We start from the raw sequence: 19,639 nt of genomic DNA, 5'->3' as shown, positions 1-19,639 counted from the left end.
CCATCTCCTCTCTCTGGAGAATGGGAAGCAGGGTGGGGCTGAAAATTCCAAGCTTCCAATCATGGCTTGGTCTTCAGCTCCCACTCAGGAGCCCCCCCAGAGTCACTTCATTAGAACAAAAGATGCTCCTAGCTCTCTTATCACTTAGGAATTTACAAGGGTTTCCGAAGACCTTTTGTCAGGAGCTGGGGTCAAAATCAACTTTATTTTCTATTATCTCACATCAAACTCACAAGTGTTAAATTATTATTAGACAGAATACCACCAGTGTGTTCATTTGCAATAAGAAATGTCTTTCCAGTGGCAGCAATAATTGGGCCTAATAACTAGACTACACTTTTTCCTGACTCAAAATATTTAGAGATGGTCTTAAGGGATATTTCTTCCAGGCTATCCCGAAGAATGCGAAATTATGTCTTCCTCACAATGGAGAGGGAGAAGTCCCTCGAGGGACTTGTATGTTCCTGTCTCCAAGATGTAGTCTCCAGGTCTCTCTCAAGTGGTATTTTTTTTAACACTACTGCATTCTTATTTGGTGACAGCTTTCTCTGCCCTATGTTCTTGATAGAACATCTCCTTTATGCTAAATTGGTCTTTCTTCTGATAAAACAGAATTTTTTTTCATAGCAGATATAAAAATTTTATTATCTAGCCCTGTCTAACTTTTATTTTATTATAAATTTTTATTATCTAGTCATGCCTTCCTTGGGGAACTCTTTCAATTAGACATATATGTTTCTAAAGCCTTATTTTAAGGTGATCTCTTTGGTTACATTTAAAATGGATAAACTCACACATCAGGGTGCCTGGGTGGCTCAGTCGGTTAATCGTCTGCCTTCAGCTCAGGTCATGATCCCCGCATCCTGGGATCGAGCCCCACGTCGGGCTCCCCGCTCAGCAGAGAGTCTGCGTCTCCCTTTCCCTCTGCCTGCTGCTCTGCCTACTTGTGCTCTCTCTCTAACTCTCTGTCCAATAAGTAAATAAAATTTTTAAAAAGATAAAATTAAAATGGATAAACTCATACATGAAATGTTGATGCTCACTGACTTCAAGTACTTCATTCCCAAATACATAAATGATTGGGAACTTGGAGAGTCATGCTTGGAAAGGCATACAGACAGACTTGTAGATAGCATCAGGCTAAGAATCAGACACACGAGGAGCAAGGCAAAGTGACAGTTCTAGAAGAAGACAAGGAAATGAAGGAGATAACTGGAATAGGATCCAAGGATTTCTTTCACCATTCATTCATTCATTCATTCATTTATTCAATATTCATAGAGCATCTACCATATGCCAAGTTCTGTGGTGGTTACAGTTGTCCAGTTATAAAAAAAAAAGAAAGAAAGAAACAAATTGGATTTGAGCTTCTTAAGTAAGAACTCCACTCATCAAATATACATCTGAGTGAAATTAGCAGTGCTGTTGACTTGAGGCTTGATTTTAATTTAAAAGAGCATAAGAAACTCCTACCTTAAGTCAACACTGGTCTACAAACTGGACTGGGAAGGAACCTGGAGGTGGAGACCAAGTGAACTCAACTTGAGGATGAGGGGAAGAGAGAGGACAAGTCTGGGAACCAGGCTGCATCTGACGCTCCTGCTTTTTCCCGAATGGTGAAATCCAGGCAGAGCTAGCAGAAACCAGAATTTGAGATATTTATGAGTCTTATTTTCTACGAAGTTAAAAAAAAAAAATACACACACACACACACACACACACACACGACCAAAACCTTATGGCTCTTATTGTAATTCTCTTCTGGGAAAGGCAAAACTAATTCTTGGAGCTTTATGCAGAAGACATGAGGCAGAGGCTATCAATGCTGGTGTGGGCCACTGCTGTGATGACTCATATGCCTTCAGGAAGCCATGCTTTGATGATCTGCAAGGGGATGGAACTTACATTTCTCCGCCTTTATCCTGTGACCAAATCACCAACCTTAAAGAGAACTTGTGCAAAGCTCAGGACGAGGAATTCCAAACTGAAAAACAAAAGTAAGAATCTTTGTTTAATTTGTTCTTTAATTTGTTCTGCCCTTAGCGAGCAGGTATAGAGAACTGTAAACTGGGCTCGGATGTAAATATTACATAATGGATGGATCAGCTGAATGTTATGTTAGAGGTCAAGTAGAATTGAGAATATTCTGCAGTTTTGCAATGCGGCTATCATGGTTGCTACCCCAATTAGATCAGTTAATGAGATTGAAGTCTATTGATCAGAAAATATTGACAGAGAAGTACATTAATGTATTTTTCCCAAAATGGGAAAGTTGGAACATTTGTACGTGTGTGTGTGTGTGTGTGTGTGTGTGATATATACGTATGTAACGCATATGACAACATTTATTAATTAGAAAATTTTATGAATATAAGTTATTACTTTGCAAAGTGCTATATGGATTTGGTTGCTGTTTCCAATACTAAAGCCTATTGGTCAGAAATGTTGCCAGTAGAGTACCATGTCTATACATTCGAGCAGAGCTTCCCAACATGTGTTCTGTGTAAAAAGGGCTTCTGGCTGAAGTCAGCAATGGATCTGTGGGTTGACTGGATGAGTCTGTTGACCTGCACCAGCCTCAGCCATTCGCAGCTGGGCTTACTCACGAGCGTATGGTCAGCAGCTAAGTCAGCTGGAAGCTGGGTGGCCAAGGCTGGCCTGGGCTGGGACGGCTTGTCTCCACTGCATGTGGTCTTCCATCCTCCGGCAGGTTAACCTAGGCTTCTTCACATGGTAGCTGGGAGAAGGTGGACGTGTGGAGGCCTCTCGAGGCCCAGATTTGGAACCGTGCAATGCCACTGCTGCTGTACGGTAGGCCCTAGGGCCGGCCCGGATTAAAGTAGGGTGAGGAAATAGGCTTCATTTCTTGCTAGGAAGAGTTGGAACATCACATCGTAAAAGACATGAGTACAGAGAAAGACGGACAATTGGTCCGTTTTTGTAATCAATCTGCCACCTGTGGATCATTAATGCAGTTGTTGAAACTACAGAAAATGATAAATGTCAAGATAATGGTGGAAAGAGAGGTGATACACTGGGTCTGAAGTCATCAAAAATGAGGGGGAATGGCCAGACTTTCTATATGGGGCAGGAAGAAGTAGGGGTGAGGGATGTTAGAGCTTGATTACGTGTTACTTCGAAGGAGCCATGGCTTTCCCAAGAGCATGAAGAAGAGAGATGTTGGAAGTAAAAGAGACCTAGGTACTAAGGTAGGTGGAGTTCAAGCAAAAACAGCCAGCCTCCTCTTGAAAGGTCCCGGGGGGAGCTGTGTCCTCTGGGGAGCCTCCTGTTTTCGTACAGAGCCAGACAGCAGTTCAGAAGAGAAGCTGTGGCTAGGGGGATGTTTTCTTGAGAAAGCCTCAAGTTACAAAGGAGACAGAGGACCAGGAGCACAGGAGATGGGTCAGATTAGGGGTGTAGAAGGCTCAGCATGATAACAGGTGACCTGGGAGACTCGGATTTCTGACTGTGACCGAGGCTGAGGTGACTGAGGCGTCACGGCTTGGCTTCGGAAGTAGCGCATCAGCACCCCGAACTTCAGAGCAGCCGATTCGCCCTTTGCCCCCGAGAGCACAAGGTGATTAAGATCTCACAGGTGGTTGGCAATTCTCCCGCTCCTGCACAGACGGGTTGAATGGAACACTTATTGTCAGCTCTTAGAAAAGAGGCTGCTTGTTTGCTGTAGACAAAGAATTGCCTTTCTTAGCGGCCGGCATCAGTCATCCATCTCTTCACCCCCATCCTGCTCCTGAGCCTGCAGCCAAGATATCCCATGGTCCAGGCATTTTCCCGCAGAATGAATTTTGCTTCTGGTGAGTGTGCTGTTAGAGGTCCCATTTGGAGATGACCAAAGGTGACTGTTCTAGGAAAAGCCAAAGGGTGAAATTGTGGTTTCCCTGAATCGGCAGCACGCACTGAAAGCACTCCAAGCCCCCGACGGTGGGGCAGTTCCCTTCTAGTGCCCCTGCTCCTGTCCTCAGGAGAAAGCAAGGAAGCCCTAGTGCTGGTTGTTCCTTCTCCCCCCAGATCATTAGAAGCGGTAGTTTACTGCATTTCTAATTCATGTATTCACTCTAAGACGTGCACTTGCAGGGTCTAAATATTCCGAGTCCAGCACTATCATCTTGCCAAGTGAGGCAGAGTTTCTGTTGCCTCCAGAATGACACATCCTCGGGCAACAAGCACAGGCTGTTGCTTGCTCAGTTTTATCCCCACTTGCAATTCTTGAGCCCGCTGACCCTTGGAATCCTTTCTGCAGTTCTCAAGGCGAGCCGATCCCAAACTAGACTTTAACACTGCCCAGTAAACAGCCAAAGACCCTTGGAACATTGAGTTCCATCGCTCAGGCTGGATGGGAGAACGTGGGAGAACGGGGGCTCTGTCTCTCCTAGCGTGCGGTTTGCCTTCCCTCGAGGAAGTTCTCCAGGCACAGACAGGTGCTGCGTTATGTGTGGCTTCTCTCCAAATCCTTACCACAAATCGATGAGGCAGATAACATTACATGCCATCCTAATTGTACGGAGACTGACGCTCAGAAGGCAAGAAGCCTTGGTATGCAATTATGCAATGGGGAAATAGGTCGTTGAGCTGGAAAATTCACCCAAGCTATCTGGCTCGAAGCACATATGCTTTAACTACCAACATATAGCTTTTAGTGTGCCCTAATCAAAGGGTTATAATACTGGTTATAATTTTTAAAACACTGAGCTCTTGGGGTGCCTGGGTGCTCCGTTGGTTTAGTGTCCCATTCTTGATTTCAGCTCAGGTCACGATTTCAGGGTTGTGAGTTCGAGCCCCTGGTCGGCCTCTACACTGGGCGTGGAGCCAGCTTAAGATTCTCTCTCTCCCTCTTTCTCTGCCCCTCCCCTCCTACCCACACACACACTCTCTCTCTCCCTCTCAAAATAAAATAAAACACTCAGCTCTTAGATAAGGGCTAGATAATAAAAAGTATGAAATATTAGGAATCATCCCTGTTCTAGTGAGTTCACTGTGTTCTCTGTATGGAGAAAACAATAGCATAGAAACAGTTAATGTAGAGATTTCTGGAATATTCTGGGAGAATCTATATTGGGAGTCAAGGGTCAAATTGGAAAAAATCCCCTCTTACTTCCTGGGATATTGGCAAGGGCTTGCTATGGTTTTTATCCGTTAATAATGCAGGCTGACTATCACAGCATAAATGCAAAAACAAGCAAACACAAAAGCCAGTGAAGGGGCTTCTGGAAGGGAAGGAAAAATTGAGCAAGTAGAAGAGAAGGTAGAAGTTGAGATCATGTAATAAGATAGAGACAATCAAAGGGAAACAGAAGTTCAAAGTAAAAAAAAAATTTTAAGTCCAATTAAAAATATTGAGTTGAAATGTGAAGATTTAAGATAGTATATAAAGATTAGAATGTACTGTAAATGAAATGGTGGGTAAATTTAACGGAAATAAAAGATTAATATCATAGAAGTGAAAAACTGAAAACAAGTTGATGGCACTGAATTAAAAGAGGATTTAAGATTTAAAAAGGTAAATTAAAAATTTTAAGCTAAAAAAGAGAATTAAGGGAACTATTTTTAAGTAACAGCAGTCAGGTGGGAGGGGAGGGAGATCAGGTGGGAGAGGGAGAAAGTGGGCAGGAAAGGTAAATCACCTGCAAGCAGATCACAAGTATTTGACAGTTGGGGAGTGGGGGGAGTCAAGCTTCTAAGTGGCACAGAGTCTCCAGCTGTAGAAATGACCACCTTTATGTCTGGAGTTCCAAGAAAGAATAACATGACCTCCTGACATCCCTGCTCTGAATCTCATTCCCAGACCTTCTGTCTTCTCCTAATGAGAGACTTTTTTCCTCTTGCCTATTCTAGTACAATTTGGATGTTTCTCCTGGTTTAAATAAACAGCTGGCTGATGTTCTGGAAACCCAGCAGTCATGCTCGTCTTCCCCCTACTGGTCCCTCTGGGGAAGTGCAGTTGGAAACCAGCTCACCCTGCAGGGGAAAGAGGAAAGCAGAGTAGTTCAGTGTGACTGAGGCCTAAGTGAGAAGGGAGAGAAACTTTTGGGTTGATACTACAGGGTTTGGGAGGGGCCAAGCCATGAAGGCACTTGGATCCCACAGCTTGTAAGTGAGAGAAGAGGAGGGTATAGACAAGGGAGCTTTCCTGCCTCTCCCATTAGGTTTCTCTATTACTGTTGAATCTACAGCTCAGGTCCTCAGGGAAATTGTAAAAAGCCTCATCAATCATTTGCTGAATGAATAAATGAATACATAGGAGAAGAGCTATGATGATGTACTATTTATTGTGAAAATCAGTGAAGAAAGAGACCATGGTTGGAAGCAACCGATAATTTGAAATGGAAGCAAGATGTGCTATTATTATTATAATTATTCATCATTATTATTATCTTTGCCATTATTTATTGCCTGAAGTATGCCAGTTACTGTACTCAGCCCTTTAATATGTTATTTTTGGTCCTTACAAAAGCCTTTCAATGTAGGTCTTCAAATTTTCTTTTTAAAAATAAAGGTCAGAGAGGTTAAGTATCTCGCTCACCATCACACTACCTAGTTGAGCCAGAGTAAGTTTGACTTCGAAGTCTGTGCCCTTTTTATGACATCAGAAGGAAACAGAAGTCCAGATTTTGCATGAACTAGTAGTAAACTCTGTCCCCTTCCTATACCAGCTCCTGCCCTCTCAGCGCTGAATCCCCTAAACCAGACCAGAGAAGCCCCAACTGCATGGGTACCCACTACCCATGACAAGTAGTTTCTATTACTTGGGACTTCAGCAAGCCTATGCTTTCACGGATTGGTGAGTGAATTTCACCATCTTGAATTTCACCAGTGAATTTCAGCATCATGAGTAATATTGTTTTTGTAGGAAAATACATTCTTATACAAATTCTACCAAATTCCAATAGGAAATGGCCTGTATTTCTCACTTTTACTAATTAATTTCTTAAAAACTGATAAGTATTCAAAGGTAGTGGAAACTGGTTTGATGATATATCTAACCATACAGACTTAAATTATATAGAGACACTTAAAAACAAGTACAGCATTTTCTTTCAAGCAGGATCAAGTTTAGGTCTAATTAGAAGATTGACTATGTACAGAACCATCAGAGAGGAAAAAATATACTATTCTATTTCTTTATAAAATATTGATTTCTGTTATTATTAAAGTAATGCATTATCATTGCAGAAAACTTAGGAAATACAGAAGAGAGAAGAAAATCATAACACTTTTATTCCAACACTGCAGACATGCCCAGTATAAAGACATGAATACGATAAGAATATATAATGTCACATATGCATATAAGCACATGCTCCCACAATTGCCCTTTGTCCATCAATCTATGGTTCTAATATTTAATAATACAAGTTTTGCACAATCTTGCGACTAGCTGCTAATACAAAATTTCGGTTCCTGCAATTATCCCTAGAGTCCTCAGGGGAGAGCTTAGGAAGCTCCCTTCACCCTCAGGAATTCTCCAAGCATGCTCTCCCTGGCACCGCTCCTGGGCCCCTGGAAACAGTCACGCCTTCCAGGTGCTGCTGTCTCCTGCTCAGCTGCAAACTGGATCCCTTGACATGACAAAGCTGCTTTCTGTTTTGTCGTGAAAAGAAAATCACCCCTTCCACCTGACCCTTAGGATTATACACTTACGGCGGGTACCAGGGCAGTGCTGTGTGAAGTCGGCAGGACTTCAATGGAAGTTCTCTTATGGCACTTTTTCAAAGAGGAATCCCGATGCCATGTAACTCAGAAATGAGTCTAATGAAAGCTCACTTGGGGAACCACAAAATCATTTCTGCCTTCCACTGCCCAAGCCTTTCTCACTGGGTGGAAGTCTGTGAGGCTGACTTCTGGTCTCACGAGGAGTTCTCCCAAGTGGTTCTCAATCCTCTTACCTTTGGGGAGGGAGGCTGACCTCCCTGGTTTGCTGTATAAGCCCAGAGCTGTAATATTCCCAGGGGGGTCTGAAATCACGGTTATTAATGCAAAATGGAGCTGACATAGAGACTTATTAAAAAGGTAACGGACAGTATTACATGGGATAATATTTGTAAATTCTCAGCACATTGCCTGGATCATAGTAAATATCAGTACACTCAAAAAACGTTGGCTGTTGCCATTATTTTTTTATATAGCTTTAAAAAATTATAATGTATGCATTTTGGTCACTAATTATTTTTCAAAAGCACATTTTAAAAGTACTGTAATATTCCACCATCTGGGTACCATAAGGAATCTAACCATTCCTTATTGCTGGACATGAAAATTGTTTTCAATTTCTAACCAGTATACATTGTGACAATGAGCATTTTTGTACATAATTCTTTGTTCCCATATCTGATTTTCCCCCTAGATTCCTAGGACTTAGAATTAGAGGCAAACATGGAGGCAGTTAAAATCTCTTAGCTTCTCTCAGCTCTGTCTGGCAGCCTAGGGGCAACAACTGTGTGTTCCTCAAACCAGCCTCCTTTTTGAGGTAGTTTCTGGAAAGAAATCATTAGTGGGATGCCTGGGTGGTTCAGTTGGTTAAGTGTCTGCCTTCAGATTAGGTCATGATCCCAGGGTGCCGGGATCAAGTCCCAGATGAGGGTCCTTGCTCAGCGAGGAGTCTGCTTCTCCCTCTGCCTGCTTCTCCCCCTGTTTGTGCGCTCTCTCTCTTTCTGACAAATAAATAAAATCTTTAAAAAAAAGTCATTAGCTCATGCTTTGCTAATACTTTTAGTCATGCTGTTGTTTTAAGTTTGTCTATCCTCAAGGCGGGGTGTGGGTGTGAGGGTTGAGGGCGGTGGGAGAGGGTGGAGTTGAAATGGCAAGTTCAAGGAAGCACGTCCCTTGGGCTACCATGTTAAGCTGGGTGTATTGTCCTATTGTTTAATGGGATCGGTAAGCGATGGACATCTGGGTGTGGCTGTTTTTGTACGTCCTGAGGGCTCTGCTTGATTGGGCTAGGCCTGAGAGCTGCAGAGGGCCAAGTTTGCTTTAGCCATGTCCCCCACTTTGCTCCTGGTGCCTGCCTTCCCTGCGGGTGACCGCGCACACTGCTGCACACTGCCTGAGCTGGTGCCCCCTATACCCTGGGGACGTTGCTGTTGGTCACTGCTGGGCAGCAAAAGGTAGAGGCATCTTAGTCCAGGAGTCAAATGAGTCAGCGCGTGGCTTGGGCCAGCCGCCCACAGTGAGACAGCTGGGAGAAGAGGAGGGCGTGTCTGGGGCAGAGCGTGAAGCTGATCCCAGTACGTACCTCCTTCCTCACTGGCTGGCCCCTCTTCCCCACCTTCTCCAGCTGATGGCCACTGGACACAAACTGTGCCTGCCACCTGCCATGTGGGCAGCCCACCCCAGGCAAACGGGGGTCTGGAGTTTTCTGTCTTGTGGTAGGATATATTTATAACATCATACTTCTATAATATCCTCCATTTTGTCTCTCTGTGGGCAAAGCCTAAAATATTTACTATCTGGAATCGTTTACTGGACCTGTGGTTTAAATTGTCATAGAAATAGCTACTCAGTGCGTTGAGATATTTTCTTTTATACCCGTTCAAGGCACAAATAAGGTCACTGGCTATTATCAGTGTGACCTTGAAAATGAAGAATAAGCAAAGGTTTTTGGTTAAATAGTAAAATACCGATTAATGTGCATTTTCCCTACCCCTCATGCCTTATTTTCTCTGTGGTTAAATCTGTCTTGGTCTAAAACAGTAAAAAAGAGAGAGAGAGAGAGAGAGAGAGGGAAAAGATAACACTGGAAGATTTGGAATACTATTTTATTAAGTAGAGAGATAGAAACCAGGTTACACTTTTGAATAGTCAAAGAGGTTGAAACTACAGATGTGGGGGAAACTCTTCGGTGAAGAGTTGGGGATGATTATCAAGCCATGTTAGAAATTAGTTTATTGGTTTATCATTAATAACATATGAAAGACCCTCAACTTACAAGGTTGTTACACTTGCAATATTTATTTGAAAGTTAGTTGTTCAGAATAAATGTTCCTCACAAAATATTATAGGAAAAACTATTTAATTTACTATATCATCTATTTACCATCCAATGCAACGAAAAGAGAAAACAAAAATCTTTACCTTAGTAATAATTATATAAAATAATTAAATTTAATGTATGAATTTTGTAAAATAGATGTCCTGGAAGAAAAGTCTGTTGGATAAAACATGAAGATGGAGGTCAGCAGTGTGAAATCTGTGAACACATCACAGCATTTTCAGGGCTGCTAAGCGTCAAAGTGGGGGTGACAAAGAGGCGTGGGTGGTGTCCGGCTTTACAACAGTAAGGCAGGTGTGCAAGCTGGCCTTCTAGAGCTCAGGGTGTACTGGTATTTTTGCCACTCCTGTCTGATTCAGGCTCCTCAGCAACCTTGTGAAGCAGAAACCACAGGCGACAGAGATGCAGTTCCAATCAGTGATGGCGGAGTTCGCCCACCTGGTGAAGAAGTGCTGCCAAGCAGAGACAAGTGACATGTGTTTCCGGGAAGAGGTATCCCTGTTTCCTTGTCTGTTCTCTCAGTGCGCTTAGGATGTACTGAAGTTAAACACAAAATACTTTCTCCATTCCAATTGTGAGTGAATGAGGAGAAAGTCACAGTCTAGATGAATTGGTGTAATCGGTTACATTCAGGTTTAGGATATGTTAATATTTACGTTTATTTGAGGAAACTAGCAGGATGAGACATGGATAAAGATGAATACCAGAGTCATGACACCAGATGGAGTAGAGATGTTTAGGAATTGGGGATGCAAGGAGGGAGGGGGGACTGAAGACTTTGGTAACTGTAGAGAAATGGTGTCCTTGGAATGTCGTGAAATTTTAAAAAAATAACAATTTAAAAACTTGTGTGGGCAAACTGTAGTTTTGTTCTAGAAATTTCTACGGGCACAGTCAGGAATAGTCACCAATTGTAGTTGGGGGCTTAACTAAGGAGCCAATGCAAAGGGTTTCATTTTCTCAGTGGTCAGAAGATCGTTAGAAGAGGGGTTGAAGAATGGAGAGGAAAGAACGATGACAGAAAAAAGTATCTGTGCACACCCACCAAACTGACTCCCAGCAGACTGTTTTCTATAATTCATCTAATCCCATATAGTTAACAAGTAAACGATTTTCACTTAAAGTCGCGGGACTTAAATTTCTAAGAATATCATGGTAGATGTGGCACAGAAAATTTCACGTAAATTCATGGAGGGGACCCAGGACAAACGGTTGTCCCAGGGACATGACTTGAGGAGCAGAAACTCAGATATAGTAGATTATAGTATCTGAGTAGAGGGATGCAAAAATGCAGGTAAAACAAATAAATAAAGCAGCCTTTATAGTGCAAACAGGCTGGGAATGGTTTGGACCAGGGTTCAGTTTAGCAGTGACCCAGGGAAATGTTTTCACAGGTAACAATTTTCATGAATCCTTAATTACCTTCGGTGGCTCTTTCCTACCTATTCAGCTAAACTGTGCATGTGTTTATGTTAAAAATCATATATCTATGGTCTAGTCAAGGGCAGGCAAACTACAGCCCTTGGGCTAATCGACTCCGCTTCCTGTTTCTAGAAAAAGGGTTGTATTGACACACAGTGGTGCCCATCTATTTACATATTGTCTACGGCTGCTTTCTGTCTACAACGGCTGCATTAAGAAATTGCAGACTGAGTAGTTGTGACAGAGGCTGTATGAACTGCAAAGCCCTAAGTATTGATTATCAGGCTGTTCACAGAAAAATTTTACTGACTCTCAGACTCGCTGATACACAAAATCAAAGTAATCACCTATGTGAGAGTCTATTTATTTATGTATTTTAAGGCCTTTTTGCTTTTTTGTAAAGCATTCAGAAAACATGTTTCCACCTAACAACCCCATAGCCACACAGATCAACACTTTGAAGAAGGAGGGCCTTGCCGGCGAACTCCCAGGGGAATTTTCTTGAAGTATTCTCGCTCCTGCATAAGAATACCACTTGGTTAAACTATTATTGGTGAATAGCACGCCAGGAAGATTTCTGCGTGCTTTTTCCCCACACTTTTTGCCTAACAGCAATCTTTAACTCAATGGTTGGAAAGCCCAATTTTTTTTCCCTTCCCTCCTCTCCCCTCTCTACTTTCTTTTAGGACTTCTCCCCCAAATTAAGGGAGAAAAAAGAAGCTATCTGAAGAATATATCATGTTAATTAAAATTTGCCAGAATTACTTCTTCAGATAAAAATGCTTGTTATCTGTAATTATGCATTATCTCTAAAGTTTGGTCAAACTTACCCTTGTCTGATTATTCTCGGGCTGTGATTCTGAAATATGAGCGTGCATCAGAATCAATTCCAGAGCTTACTAAAACAAAATCAGCCTTTTCTACCCACTGGGCGTCTGATTGAGTAGTTCTGGGGTGGGGTCTGATAATTTGCATTTCCGACAAGTTCCCAGGTGCTGCTGACGCAGCTGATTTGGGGACCGCTTTAAGAATCGCTTTGCTAAGGTGCAAGTGACTAATTTTACACTGTTCCCCATCCCCTCCCCATATCTCCTACGCCCAACTCTCCGTGAGAAGCCGGAACCAAAGACAATAGCAGAAATGATGAAACAATTGGAAAATAACATACTTGTGAATAAAAGTGCAAGAATGTCGGGATATTAAATATAAGGATAAGACTGGAATATTTTTAAAAATAACCTTATAGTGTATGAACAGCCTTAGCCAAAAATGTGGGAATAGATGAGCGAACTATTTTAGAATCTTACCGTCAAGAAATCGTGTCTTCGTGCTTCTACATTTATCAAAGGAGTCTAGGTTTGACTCTTAGTGCGAAGGAATAATCCCTAGATACTCCAGGAACCCCCATGAACCAAGACACCGGAACTGAAGAGACGCAGCCAATTGGCAGTCCGTGCATGTTCCAAGCTAGCTAGAAAAGACAAACGGCTCAAAGGACCTACAGGCATTTTCTTTGTTTTCTTTTCTGAGATTTTAATAGTCGATTATGTGAACCTGTTTTGCCTGTTAAAAGAGGAAGCGGGCAGGTTTGAAGACTGCCTTTCTAACTATGGCTATTGGGAGGATAAAGCATTTTTAAACAAGATGGAAGACATATTTTAAGAAGAGAAATTCTAAGGAGAAAAAGGGTGGACCAAAGTCAATGTTGGAATGTTGGCAAGAGTACAACTGAAATATATAAAGGAAAGAAAATAAGACACTCCGCTATACAGCGTGAATTTGGATCGCCCAAAGAAAAGGCATCTCACATTTCATGAAATCATAACATGAATTGTAGACATCAGCAAGTTCAAGGAGAAAATTCGACTCACAGAAATTCTCTCTGCCGGGTCAGTGGGGAAGGATAATTATAGCCTGAGAGATTTCTCTATCAACCAACAGAATATACTATAGGAGAAAGTAAACATGAATTAGTGGAAAGGTGGGCAGGTTGAAACAATGCTTTGAAAATAATACATGAAATTTAACAATGGAAGAAAAACAAGGTTCTACTGTTAGACGTGACTTAACACAGGTTCATGTGGAAAGATCTGCCGGTTAAGTAGTCTGTACTTAACAACTTGATGGGTCTACTATCAGAGCTCCCGCGATCTTGGATGTGTTTCCAAAGGAGAAAAAGTGACCAGATAAAGCAACATGATAATCCCAACCTATGTGGATCAGGTCATTCCTGGTTACCACGTTCAGTTTCTTATAATACATTACGCACGTTTTGAAAATTATGTAGGTGATACATGAACACAGTAAAAGTTCAGGCAGAAGGGCCGGGTGCATTTCCCGTTCCCAAAGGGTAACCAATTTTATTTTATTATTTTTTTTTATTAATGATTTTTTATTATATTATGTTAGTCACCATACAGTACATCCCCGGTTTCCGATGTAAAGCTCGATGATTCATTAGTTTCATATAACACCCAGTGCACCATGCAATACGTGCCCTCCTTACTACCCATCACCGGTCTATCCCATTCAAGGGTAACCAATTTTAAGTTTCACTTTTAGCTCCAGTGATTACCATCATCGCTTTAACAGTTTCTTAAAATATTAACATCACATGATGAATATAGTGTACTTATGCTAACTTCAAGAACCCTATCCATAGACACTTTCTTAATTTATTTAAAAGTATTTTTAATTCTTTTATTGGTTATATTTTATTTCTTGGCCTTTTAATACCACTTGGCATCTAATGATTCTCCAGAGCATAGTTAACATGTCCAAACTTCCTTTGACTTGCTTGCCAGCTCTTCTTTTTAAACTATATATACCATTACTTCTACATTGTTTGGGTTTATTTATCTGCATATTAAATATAAAGTTCATATGCTTTGTTCATAAGTGGATGCTAAAACCTGGAAACCATTAAATGGTATATTTAATTGTGTGTTTACTTGGAATATTTTTTATATCAGTACCACGAATGGATTGACCAACAGAATGACTTACCCTGTTAAAAGGTGTAGAGATTAAACGAAATCTCTTTTCTTACCTACTAAGCTGCAGAAAATCATGCCACTTGTATTTAGTTTTGCATGTTTGGACTATGATTCCCTAGTATATCCTCCTGTTTTGGGGAGTTACTAATTGTCTTTCTTTTTCTATGTTGGCAAATAAAGCACTTACTTTCATCATACCACTAAAATGTTTCAGGTTCTTAATAATACAGCTTTTTTAAGAGAATAGTCTGTCTTCTTAAAAGTATATATCAAAAAGTGGTCTGACTTAATCTTTCAATTGGATCTAGTTATTTCTAGGAGATTCGTGGCTGTCCACAGGGGGTCTCATTTTAGTATAATCCTGGGTAAATTAGACTATTTGTAAAATCTAAATACTATTTTATGTTTTTTTTTCTTGGATTATTTTGTTTTGCTGGGCTACCCTCCTAACATATATGTGCATATGTATGTATGTATGTATTATTTCAGAATGAGCACCTGGGAGATAACCTTTCTAGGTCCTTGCATTTTAAAATACTATTTTGTCTATGTATTTGCACAGTATTTTTGCTGATATGTCAATGGGGGTTCTTTAGGTGTAAATAATAGGATCAAACTCTTGCTAAGATTAGTTTATTGAAAGGATAGTGGTGGCTACAGGAGTCTTCAGGAAGTTTGAAAACAGGCTGGGCAGCAGACAAGAACCAAAAGCAACTCAGAAATCAGTGACTTTCTGGTCTTTTACTGCTGTGACATATCATTTAATTATTCTGAGCTCCTATTTTTGTACTTCGAAATATTGGTCAATATCATACTGATGACTTTCTTCTTTTTTCTCAGCAGTTCATCAATATCTCTTATGTTGATTTTTTTTCTTTTGAGCATCAATAAGGCTTTCTTCTTTTTTAAATAATATTTTTACCATGATTGCACTGGGATTTTGGGAGAGATGAGAGACGATACATTTTAAAAAGACACTGGCGAATTGTTATGTCCAGAGAGTATTTAGAGCGAAAAAAGGATTGAGAAGCATGTCACAGGGATATGGAGAAATTGACTGGTAATGTTTATTCTAAAGTCTCAGGTTGGGTGACATGATAGCGGTCTACCAACATGTCTAGGATTATAGGAAATCAGAGTGACTCATTTGGTGTCAGTGTAAGGAAAATGTTTCCTCGTTCTTTTCTCTGCTCTCCGCATTCCATCGTACGAGTCCATAGTTTATATTTCAAAGTCTTCCTTGGACTTGGCCTCAAGATGTCGAGTTATCATCCCTTATTTCATGAAGGACATTTCTCATGATTATGGTAGTTTCTCTGATGCCTTTCTTCTACCTTACTTTTCCCAGAAACGTCCCCCCTGCCTCCACATTTGTTATCATTACAAATTAGAAATTTACTGAGCAACTATGAAATAAAGTCGGGAAGGACAGATATGGAGAAATGTGACTTACCCCACTCTTGTTAGGTTCAGAGCCAATGAAGAAGATTAAATGTGAGGGTCTTGAGGTTAAGCTTATGGGAAAATTTCCCATGAAGATGGATTTAAAAAGTCATGGGTTACCAAAGAAACGAGGATCCCTTAAACTGGGGAGCTCTTTTTAAAAACAAATTTAAATAGATTCCAGTCTCTAGATGATTTAGGTGTGGTCTGTTTGAGGGTCAGAAGAAGGACTAAATTAATAAACTTCTAACCATGTCCCACAGGCTGCTAGGAGCTCTTAGGAGTGCAAGTCATCTATCAGCTAGGGTGTGTGTGTGTGTGTGTGTGTGTGTGTGTGTGTGTGTGAGCACTAAGCTTAGCAATGGAGTGCTAGGGGTCCCATTCCCACTTCACTAAAGACAAGTTAACTTTTATCAATCAATCTCTGGGCTTCCACAAATGACTTTTATTTGAATAAAGCCTGTACAGGTAAAAATTGGGGAAAACTGCTGAACTTAGCATAGAGGTCAACACCAGTATATATGAAAGCAGTAGAGACACTGATCAATGTTAGTGATTTTGTTCTTCTTGAGTTCTTATACCTGATTGTATAATGATTTAACATGGGATTAGCCTAGAGAAATTTTAAAATGCAACGAGACACTGATGTTCATTGTCTATCTTTACCCTATAGCAAGAGTGCCATATTTTTGTGAGGAAAAAGCAAGTTTCTGTTTATTCCAAAACTGGGGTCCTGAGAGTGAGAGAGGCATTGCGGTTAGCTCAGTCCTTAAGCTCAGACACTAGGCTGTGAGAAATTCTAAGACCTTGAGCCAGGGGCACATTAGAGCCCCTCTCAAGCATATAACAAGTTAAGTCTTAAAGATTTTCTATTTGGGGATCATAGACGTTCAGATGCTTTGTTTTGTTTCTCTTTTTCTTACAGATGTACTAATTTGCTTTTTTTTCTAGGGGTCCAAACTGATTGAAAAGTGCCAGTCTCTCTTGGGAAGCAAATGAGTCCAGAAAATGTCAACATAGAGCCTTTGCTGAGAACTGCCTTTTATTTTTCATGACTAATGAAACACACGTCTAATATTCAAAATACGAATCAACAACATCATTTTTCAGCCACTCACAACGTTACTCAAGGGTCCTCGCCAGGCTATACTAAATCTCTCCTTTTCTACTTAGCAGAGAAATCTACTTACCGTAACCCCGATACAACAAGTTTACATTCTTCCTTTCTCCCAGAAGCTTTCAGCTTCTCAGGAGCAGTACCAGAAATATGAAATCAAGGGGCCTTTCAACACTTCAGGTAGATGCAATGGACTGCCACATCTCGCTGGGAACAGGCTGCTGCGTTTCCAGAGTGAAAAAGACCCAAGTGTAGCTTTGAAGTTTCTGTCTATTCCACGGCTGAAAATGATTATTGATGCACTGGATGGAATGTGCTTTATAGTGAGTTACCTTTATAACTGCCTTGATTTTTTTTTTTTTTTTGAAGAAGTGTGGAACTGGGAAGGTACTGGAACCACGTATTCATTCATCCAATAGATTTTTAGTGGGTGTCTGCCGTGTACGAGGCATGGTTCTAGGGGCTTGTGACACATCAGTGGCCAAACAGAACAGAACAAAATCCTTATCTTCATAAAGTTAACCTTCCGGTGGAGCTTGGTCAAAACACGTCTTTCCTTCTTTTTGTCTCTTTCTTTCACCATCAGTTAGACTTGAACTAATCAGGACTTTGCCTCGTGCCTACGGCATTGAACACATTATGAAATCAAGAAAATATTTAACATTCTGTTTGCCAAGAGTCTTTGAGTTACTAGCAAAGCTCCAAAAGGTCAGGACTGAGGTGAGCGGTAGGTCCCGTGGGCCGTACATTGTCTCCTACGTGCCAGATAAGTCTGCTTTTGCAACAGCCAGTGTCCTAAGACACATAGTTAGACTTAACTTCCGGCTTGTTGTTGTCGCTGGCGCGAGAAGGAACAGCTAGCATGTGCTGCGTGCCAGATATTCTTGTAGTTCTTACCTGGAAAAACTCAATCGATCCTCATCATGATCTAATGATGATCTAATTATTAACCTTCCCAGTCTACAGACCAAGACATTGTGCACAGAGAGGTTAAGTAACTTGCTCAAGTATTCACAGGTGGCTTGGAACCAGGATTTGAATCTAGATCATTCATCTCCAGAAACTGGGCTCTTCACTAGTGCGTTAGTGCTCCTTTGTCACGTCAAGGAACATCATTATCTGAAAACTCAACACCAGAGAAATCTTCCTGAAGCACTCATTGCAAACGGTGGCAGTTTTCTCTTCACAGTATTGAGAAGACAATGGCTAATTCCTTCTGTGAACAGTTAACCAAATATCTAGTGCTGTCTCTGTTAACCATCGTCTCTGCAACTTAAAGCCTCAGCCTTGGAAGAATTCCTCACATGTTCATTCAATTTCTCATTCTCTCCTATCCATCTCATTCTCTCTCTCACCTCTCTTTTCTCTAATATAGATTTGTGAATTCCTTTTTGTATGTGTGCTCTCTTCTTTAAATTTTTTAATTGACCTCTGACCCCCTTTACCCATTTTTCCCATCCCTCCACCTTTTATCTTTACCCTATATATGTGATGGTGACATTGGAACCCAATGGGGGCCCTAATGTTTATTAACTCAAGCTTTCAGTGATGATTTGTAATAGTAGTCTTCTCCCCAGAAATCTTGGCATAAATGACACAATGAACTTATCATTTGGACTTACTATTATTTTTCCAGATAATTTAGTGTATAATAAAAACTAAGCAGTAATATTTTAGTGCTTATGAAATAAATGAGCTTATTTTGATTATAGAAAAAATTTAATCCTCATTATAGTATACTTTATTTTATTTATTTATTTATTTTATTTGAGAGAGAGAGAGAGCATGTGCACACACAAGTGGGAAGAGGGACAGGGAGAGAGGGAATGGGACAAGCCGATTCGCTGCTGAGGGTGAATCTTGATGCAGGGCTCGATCCCAGGACTCTGAGATCATGACCTGAGCCAAAGTCAGACACTTAACTGACTGAGGCCGCCCAGGTGCCCCCATGTCCCTTGACTTTGAATAGTTTTTCCTCATTCCAGTGATTTCAGCATGTTCATATACATTAGCAAACTAGATCCAAGGAAACGGTTAAGTTATTATGTACTCCATACACTGCTAGGTGCAATAGAGCATAGTATGAATATACGAAAACCAGATAGCTAATGAATTTATACAAGAGACAAACAAATAAAGAATTATAACAAAGGGCAGATTTCAAACTTTCCAGATTTCAAGCTTCCAGGAGCAGAGCTAACTGATAATGTGATGCACTGGAGTCCAAGATCACACATTGTCACGGAGACCAGGAAAAGTCATGGAAGGAGTGACCCTGGCCAAGGACTAGAAACGCCCAGGGTTTGAAAAGAGATGTGGTGGGCTGTGAGGTGTTTCGGGGAGTAGCAAGTGATTCCGTTTGGCTGGTTTTAAGACAAAAATTAAGTAGTTGTGGGCGGTAAGGCCTAGTGGAGGATAAGGATACATGGTGAGTGGGGGCATATTGTAGTTTAATTACAACAACAGCTAAGATTTATCACACTTGTTACGTGTAAAGTGCCAGCCTTTGCATGATTTCTTCCTGTAACTCCCACAATTGTCCACAGAAGTAGATTGTCAACTGTCCACTGCCAGATCCAGGGAGTGTAGTTGAGAGTGAGGTCATAGATTAGAGTGGTTAAGATGGCGGATTCTGGAGCATGATTCCAATCCTACCTC

The 19,639-nt window shown here is 41.0% G+C and overlaps 1 protein-coding gene across 1 annotated transcript in view; it reads left to right on the top strand.

Moving 5' to 3' along the window:
• The window catches only part of LOC121101544 (alpha-fetoprotein-like), a 42,085-nt gene extending 24,927 nt beyond the window's left edge, over positions 1-17,158 (top strand). The window contains exons 12-14 of the mRNA XM_040625362.1: positions 1,771-1,997; positions 10,363-10,495; positions 16,816-17,158. Coding sequence (XP_040481296.1) covers positions 1,771-1,997; positions 10,363-10,495; positions 16,816-16,863 — 408 coding nt within the window. The 3' untranslated portion in view covers positions 16,864-17,158. The remainder of the gene's footprint in view (positions 1-1,770; positions 1,998-10,362; positions 10,496-16,815) is intronic.
• Positions 17,159-19,639: the final 2,481 nt, after the last annotated feature.

The sequence above is a fragment of the Ursus maritimus genome, unplaced genomic scaffold (assembly GCF_017311325.1).
Source record: "Ursus maritimus isolate PB19 unplaced genomic scaffold, ASM1731132v1 scaffold_8, whole genome shotgun sequence".
Classification (NCBI taxonomy): Eukaryota; Metazoa; Chordata; class Mammalia; order Carnivora; family Ursidae; genus Ursus; species Ursus maritimus.
This window is presented reverse-complemented; position numbering and strand designations above follow the sequence as displayed.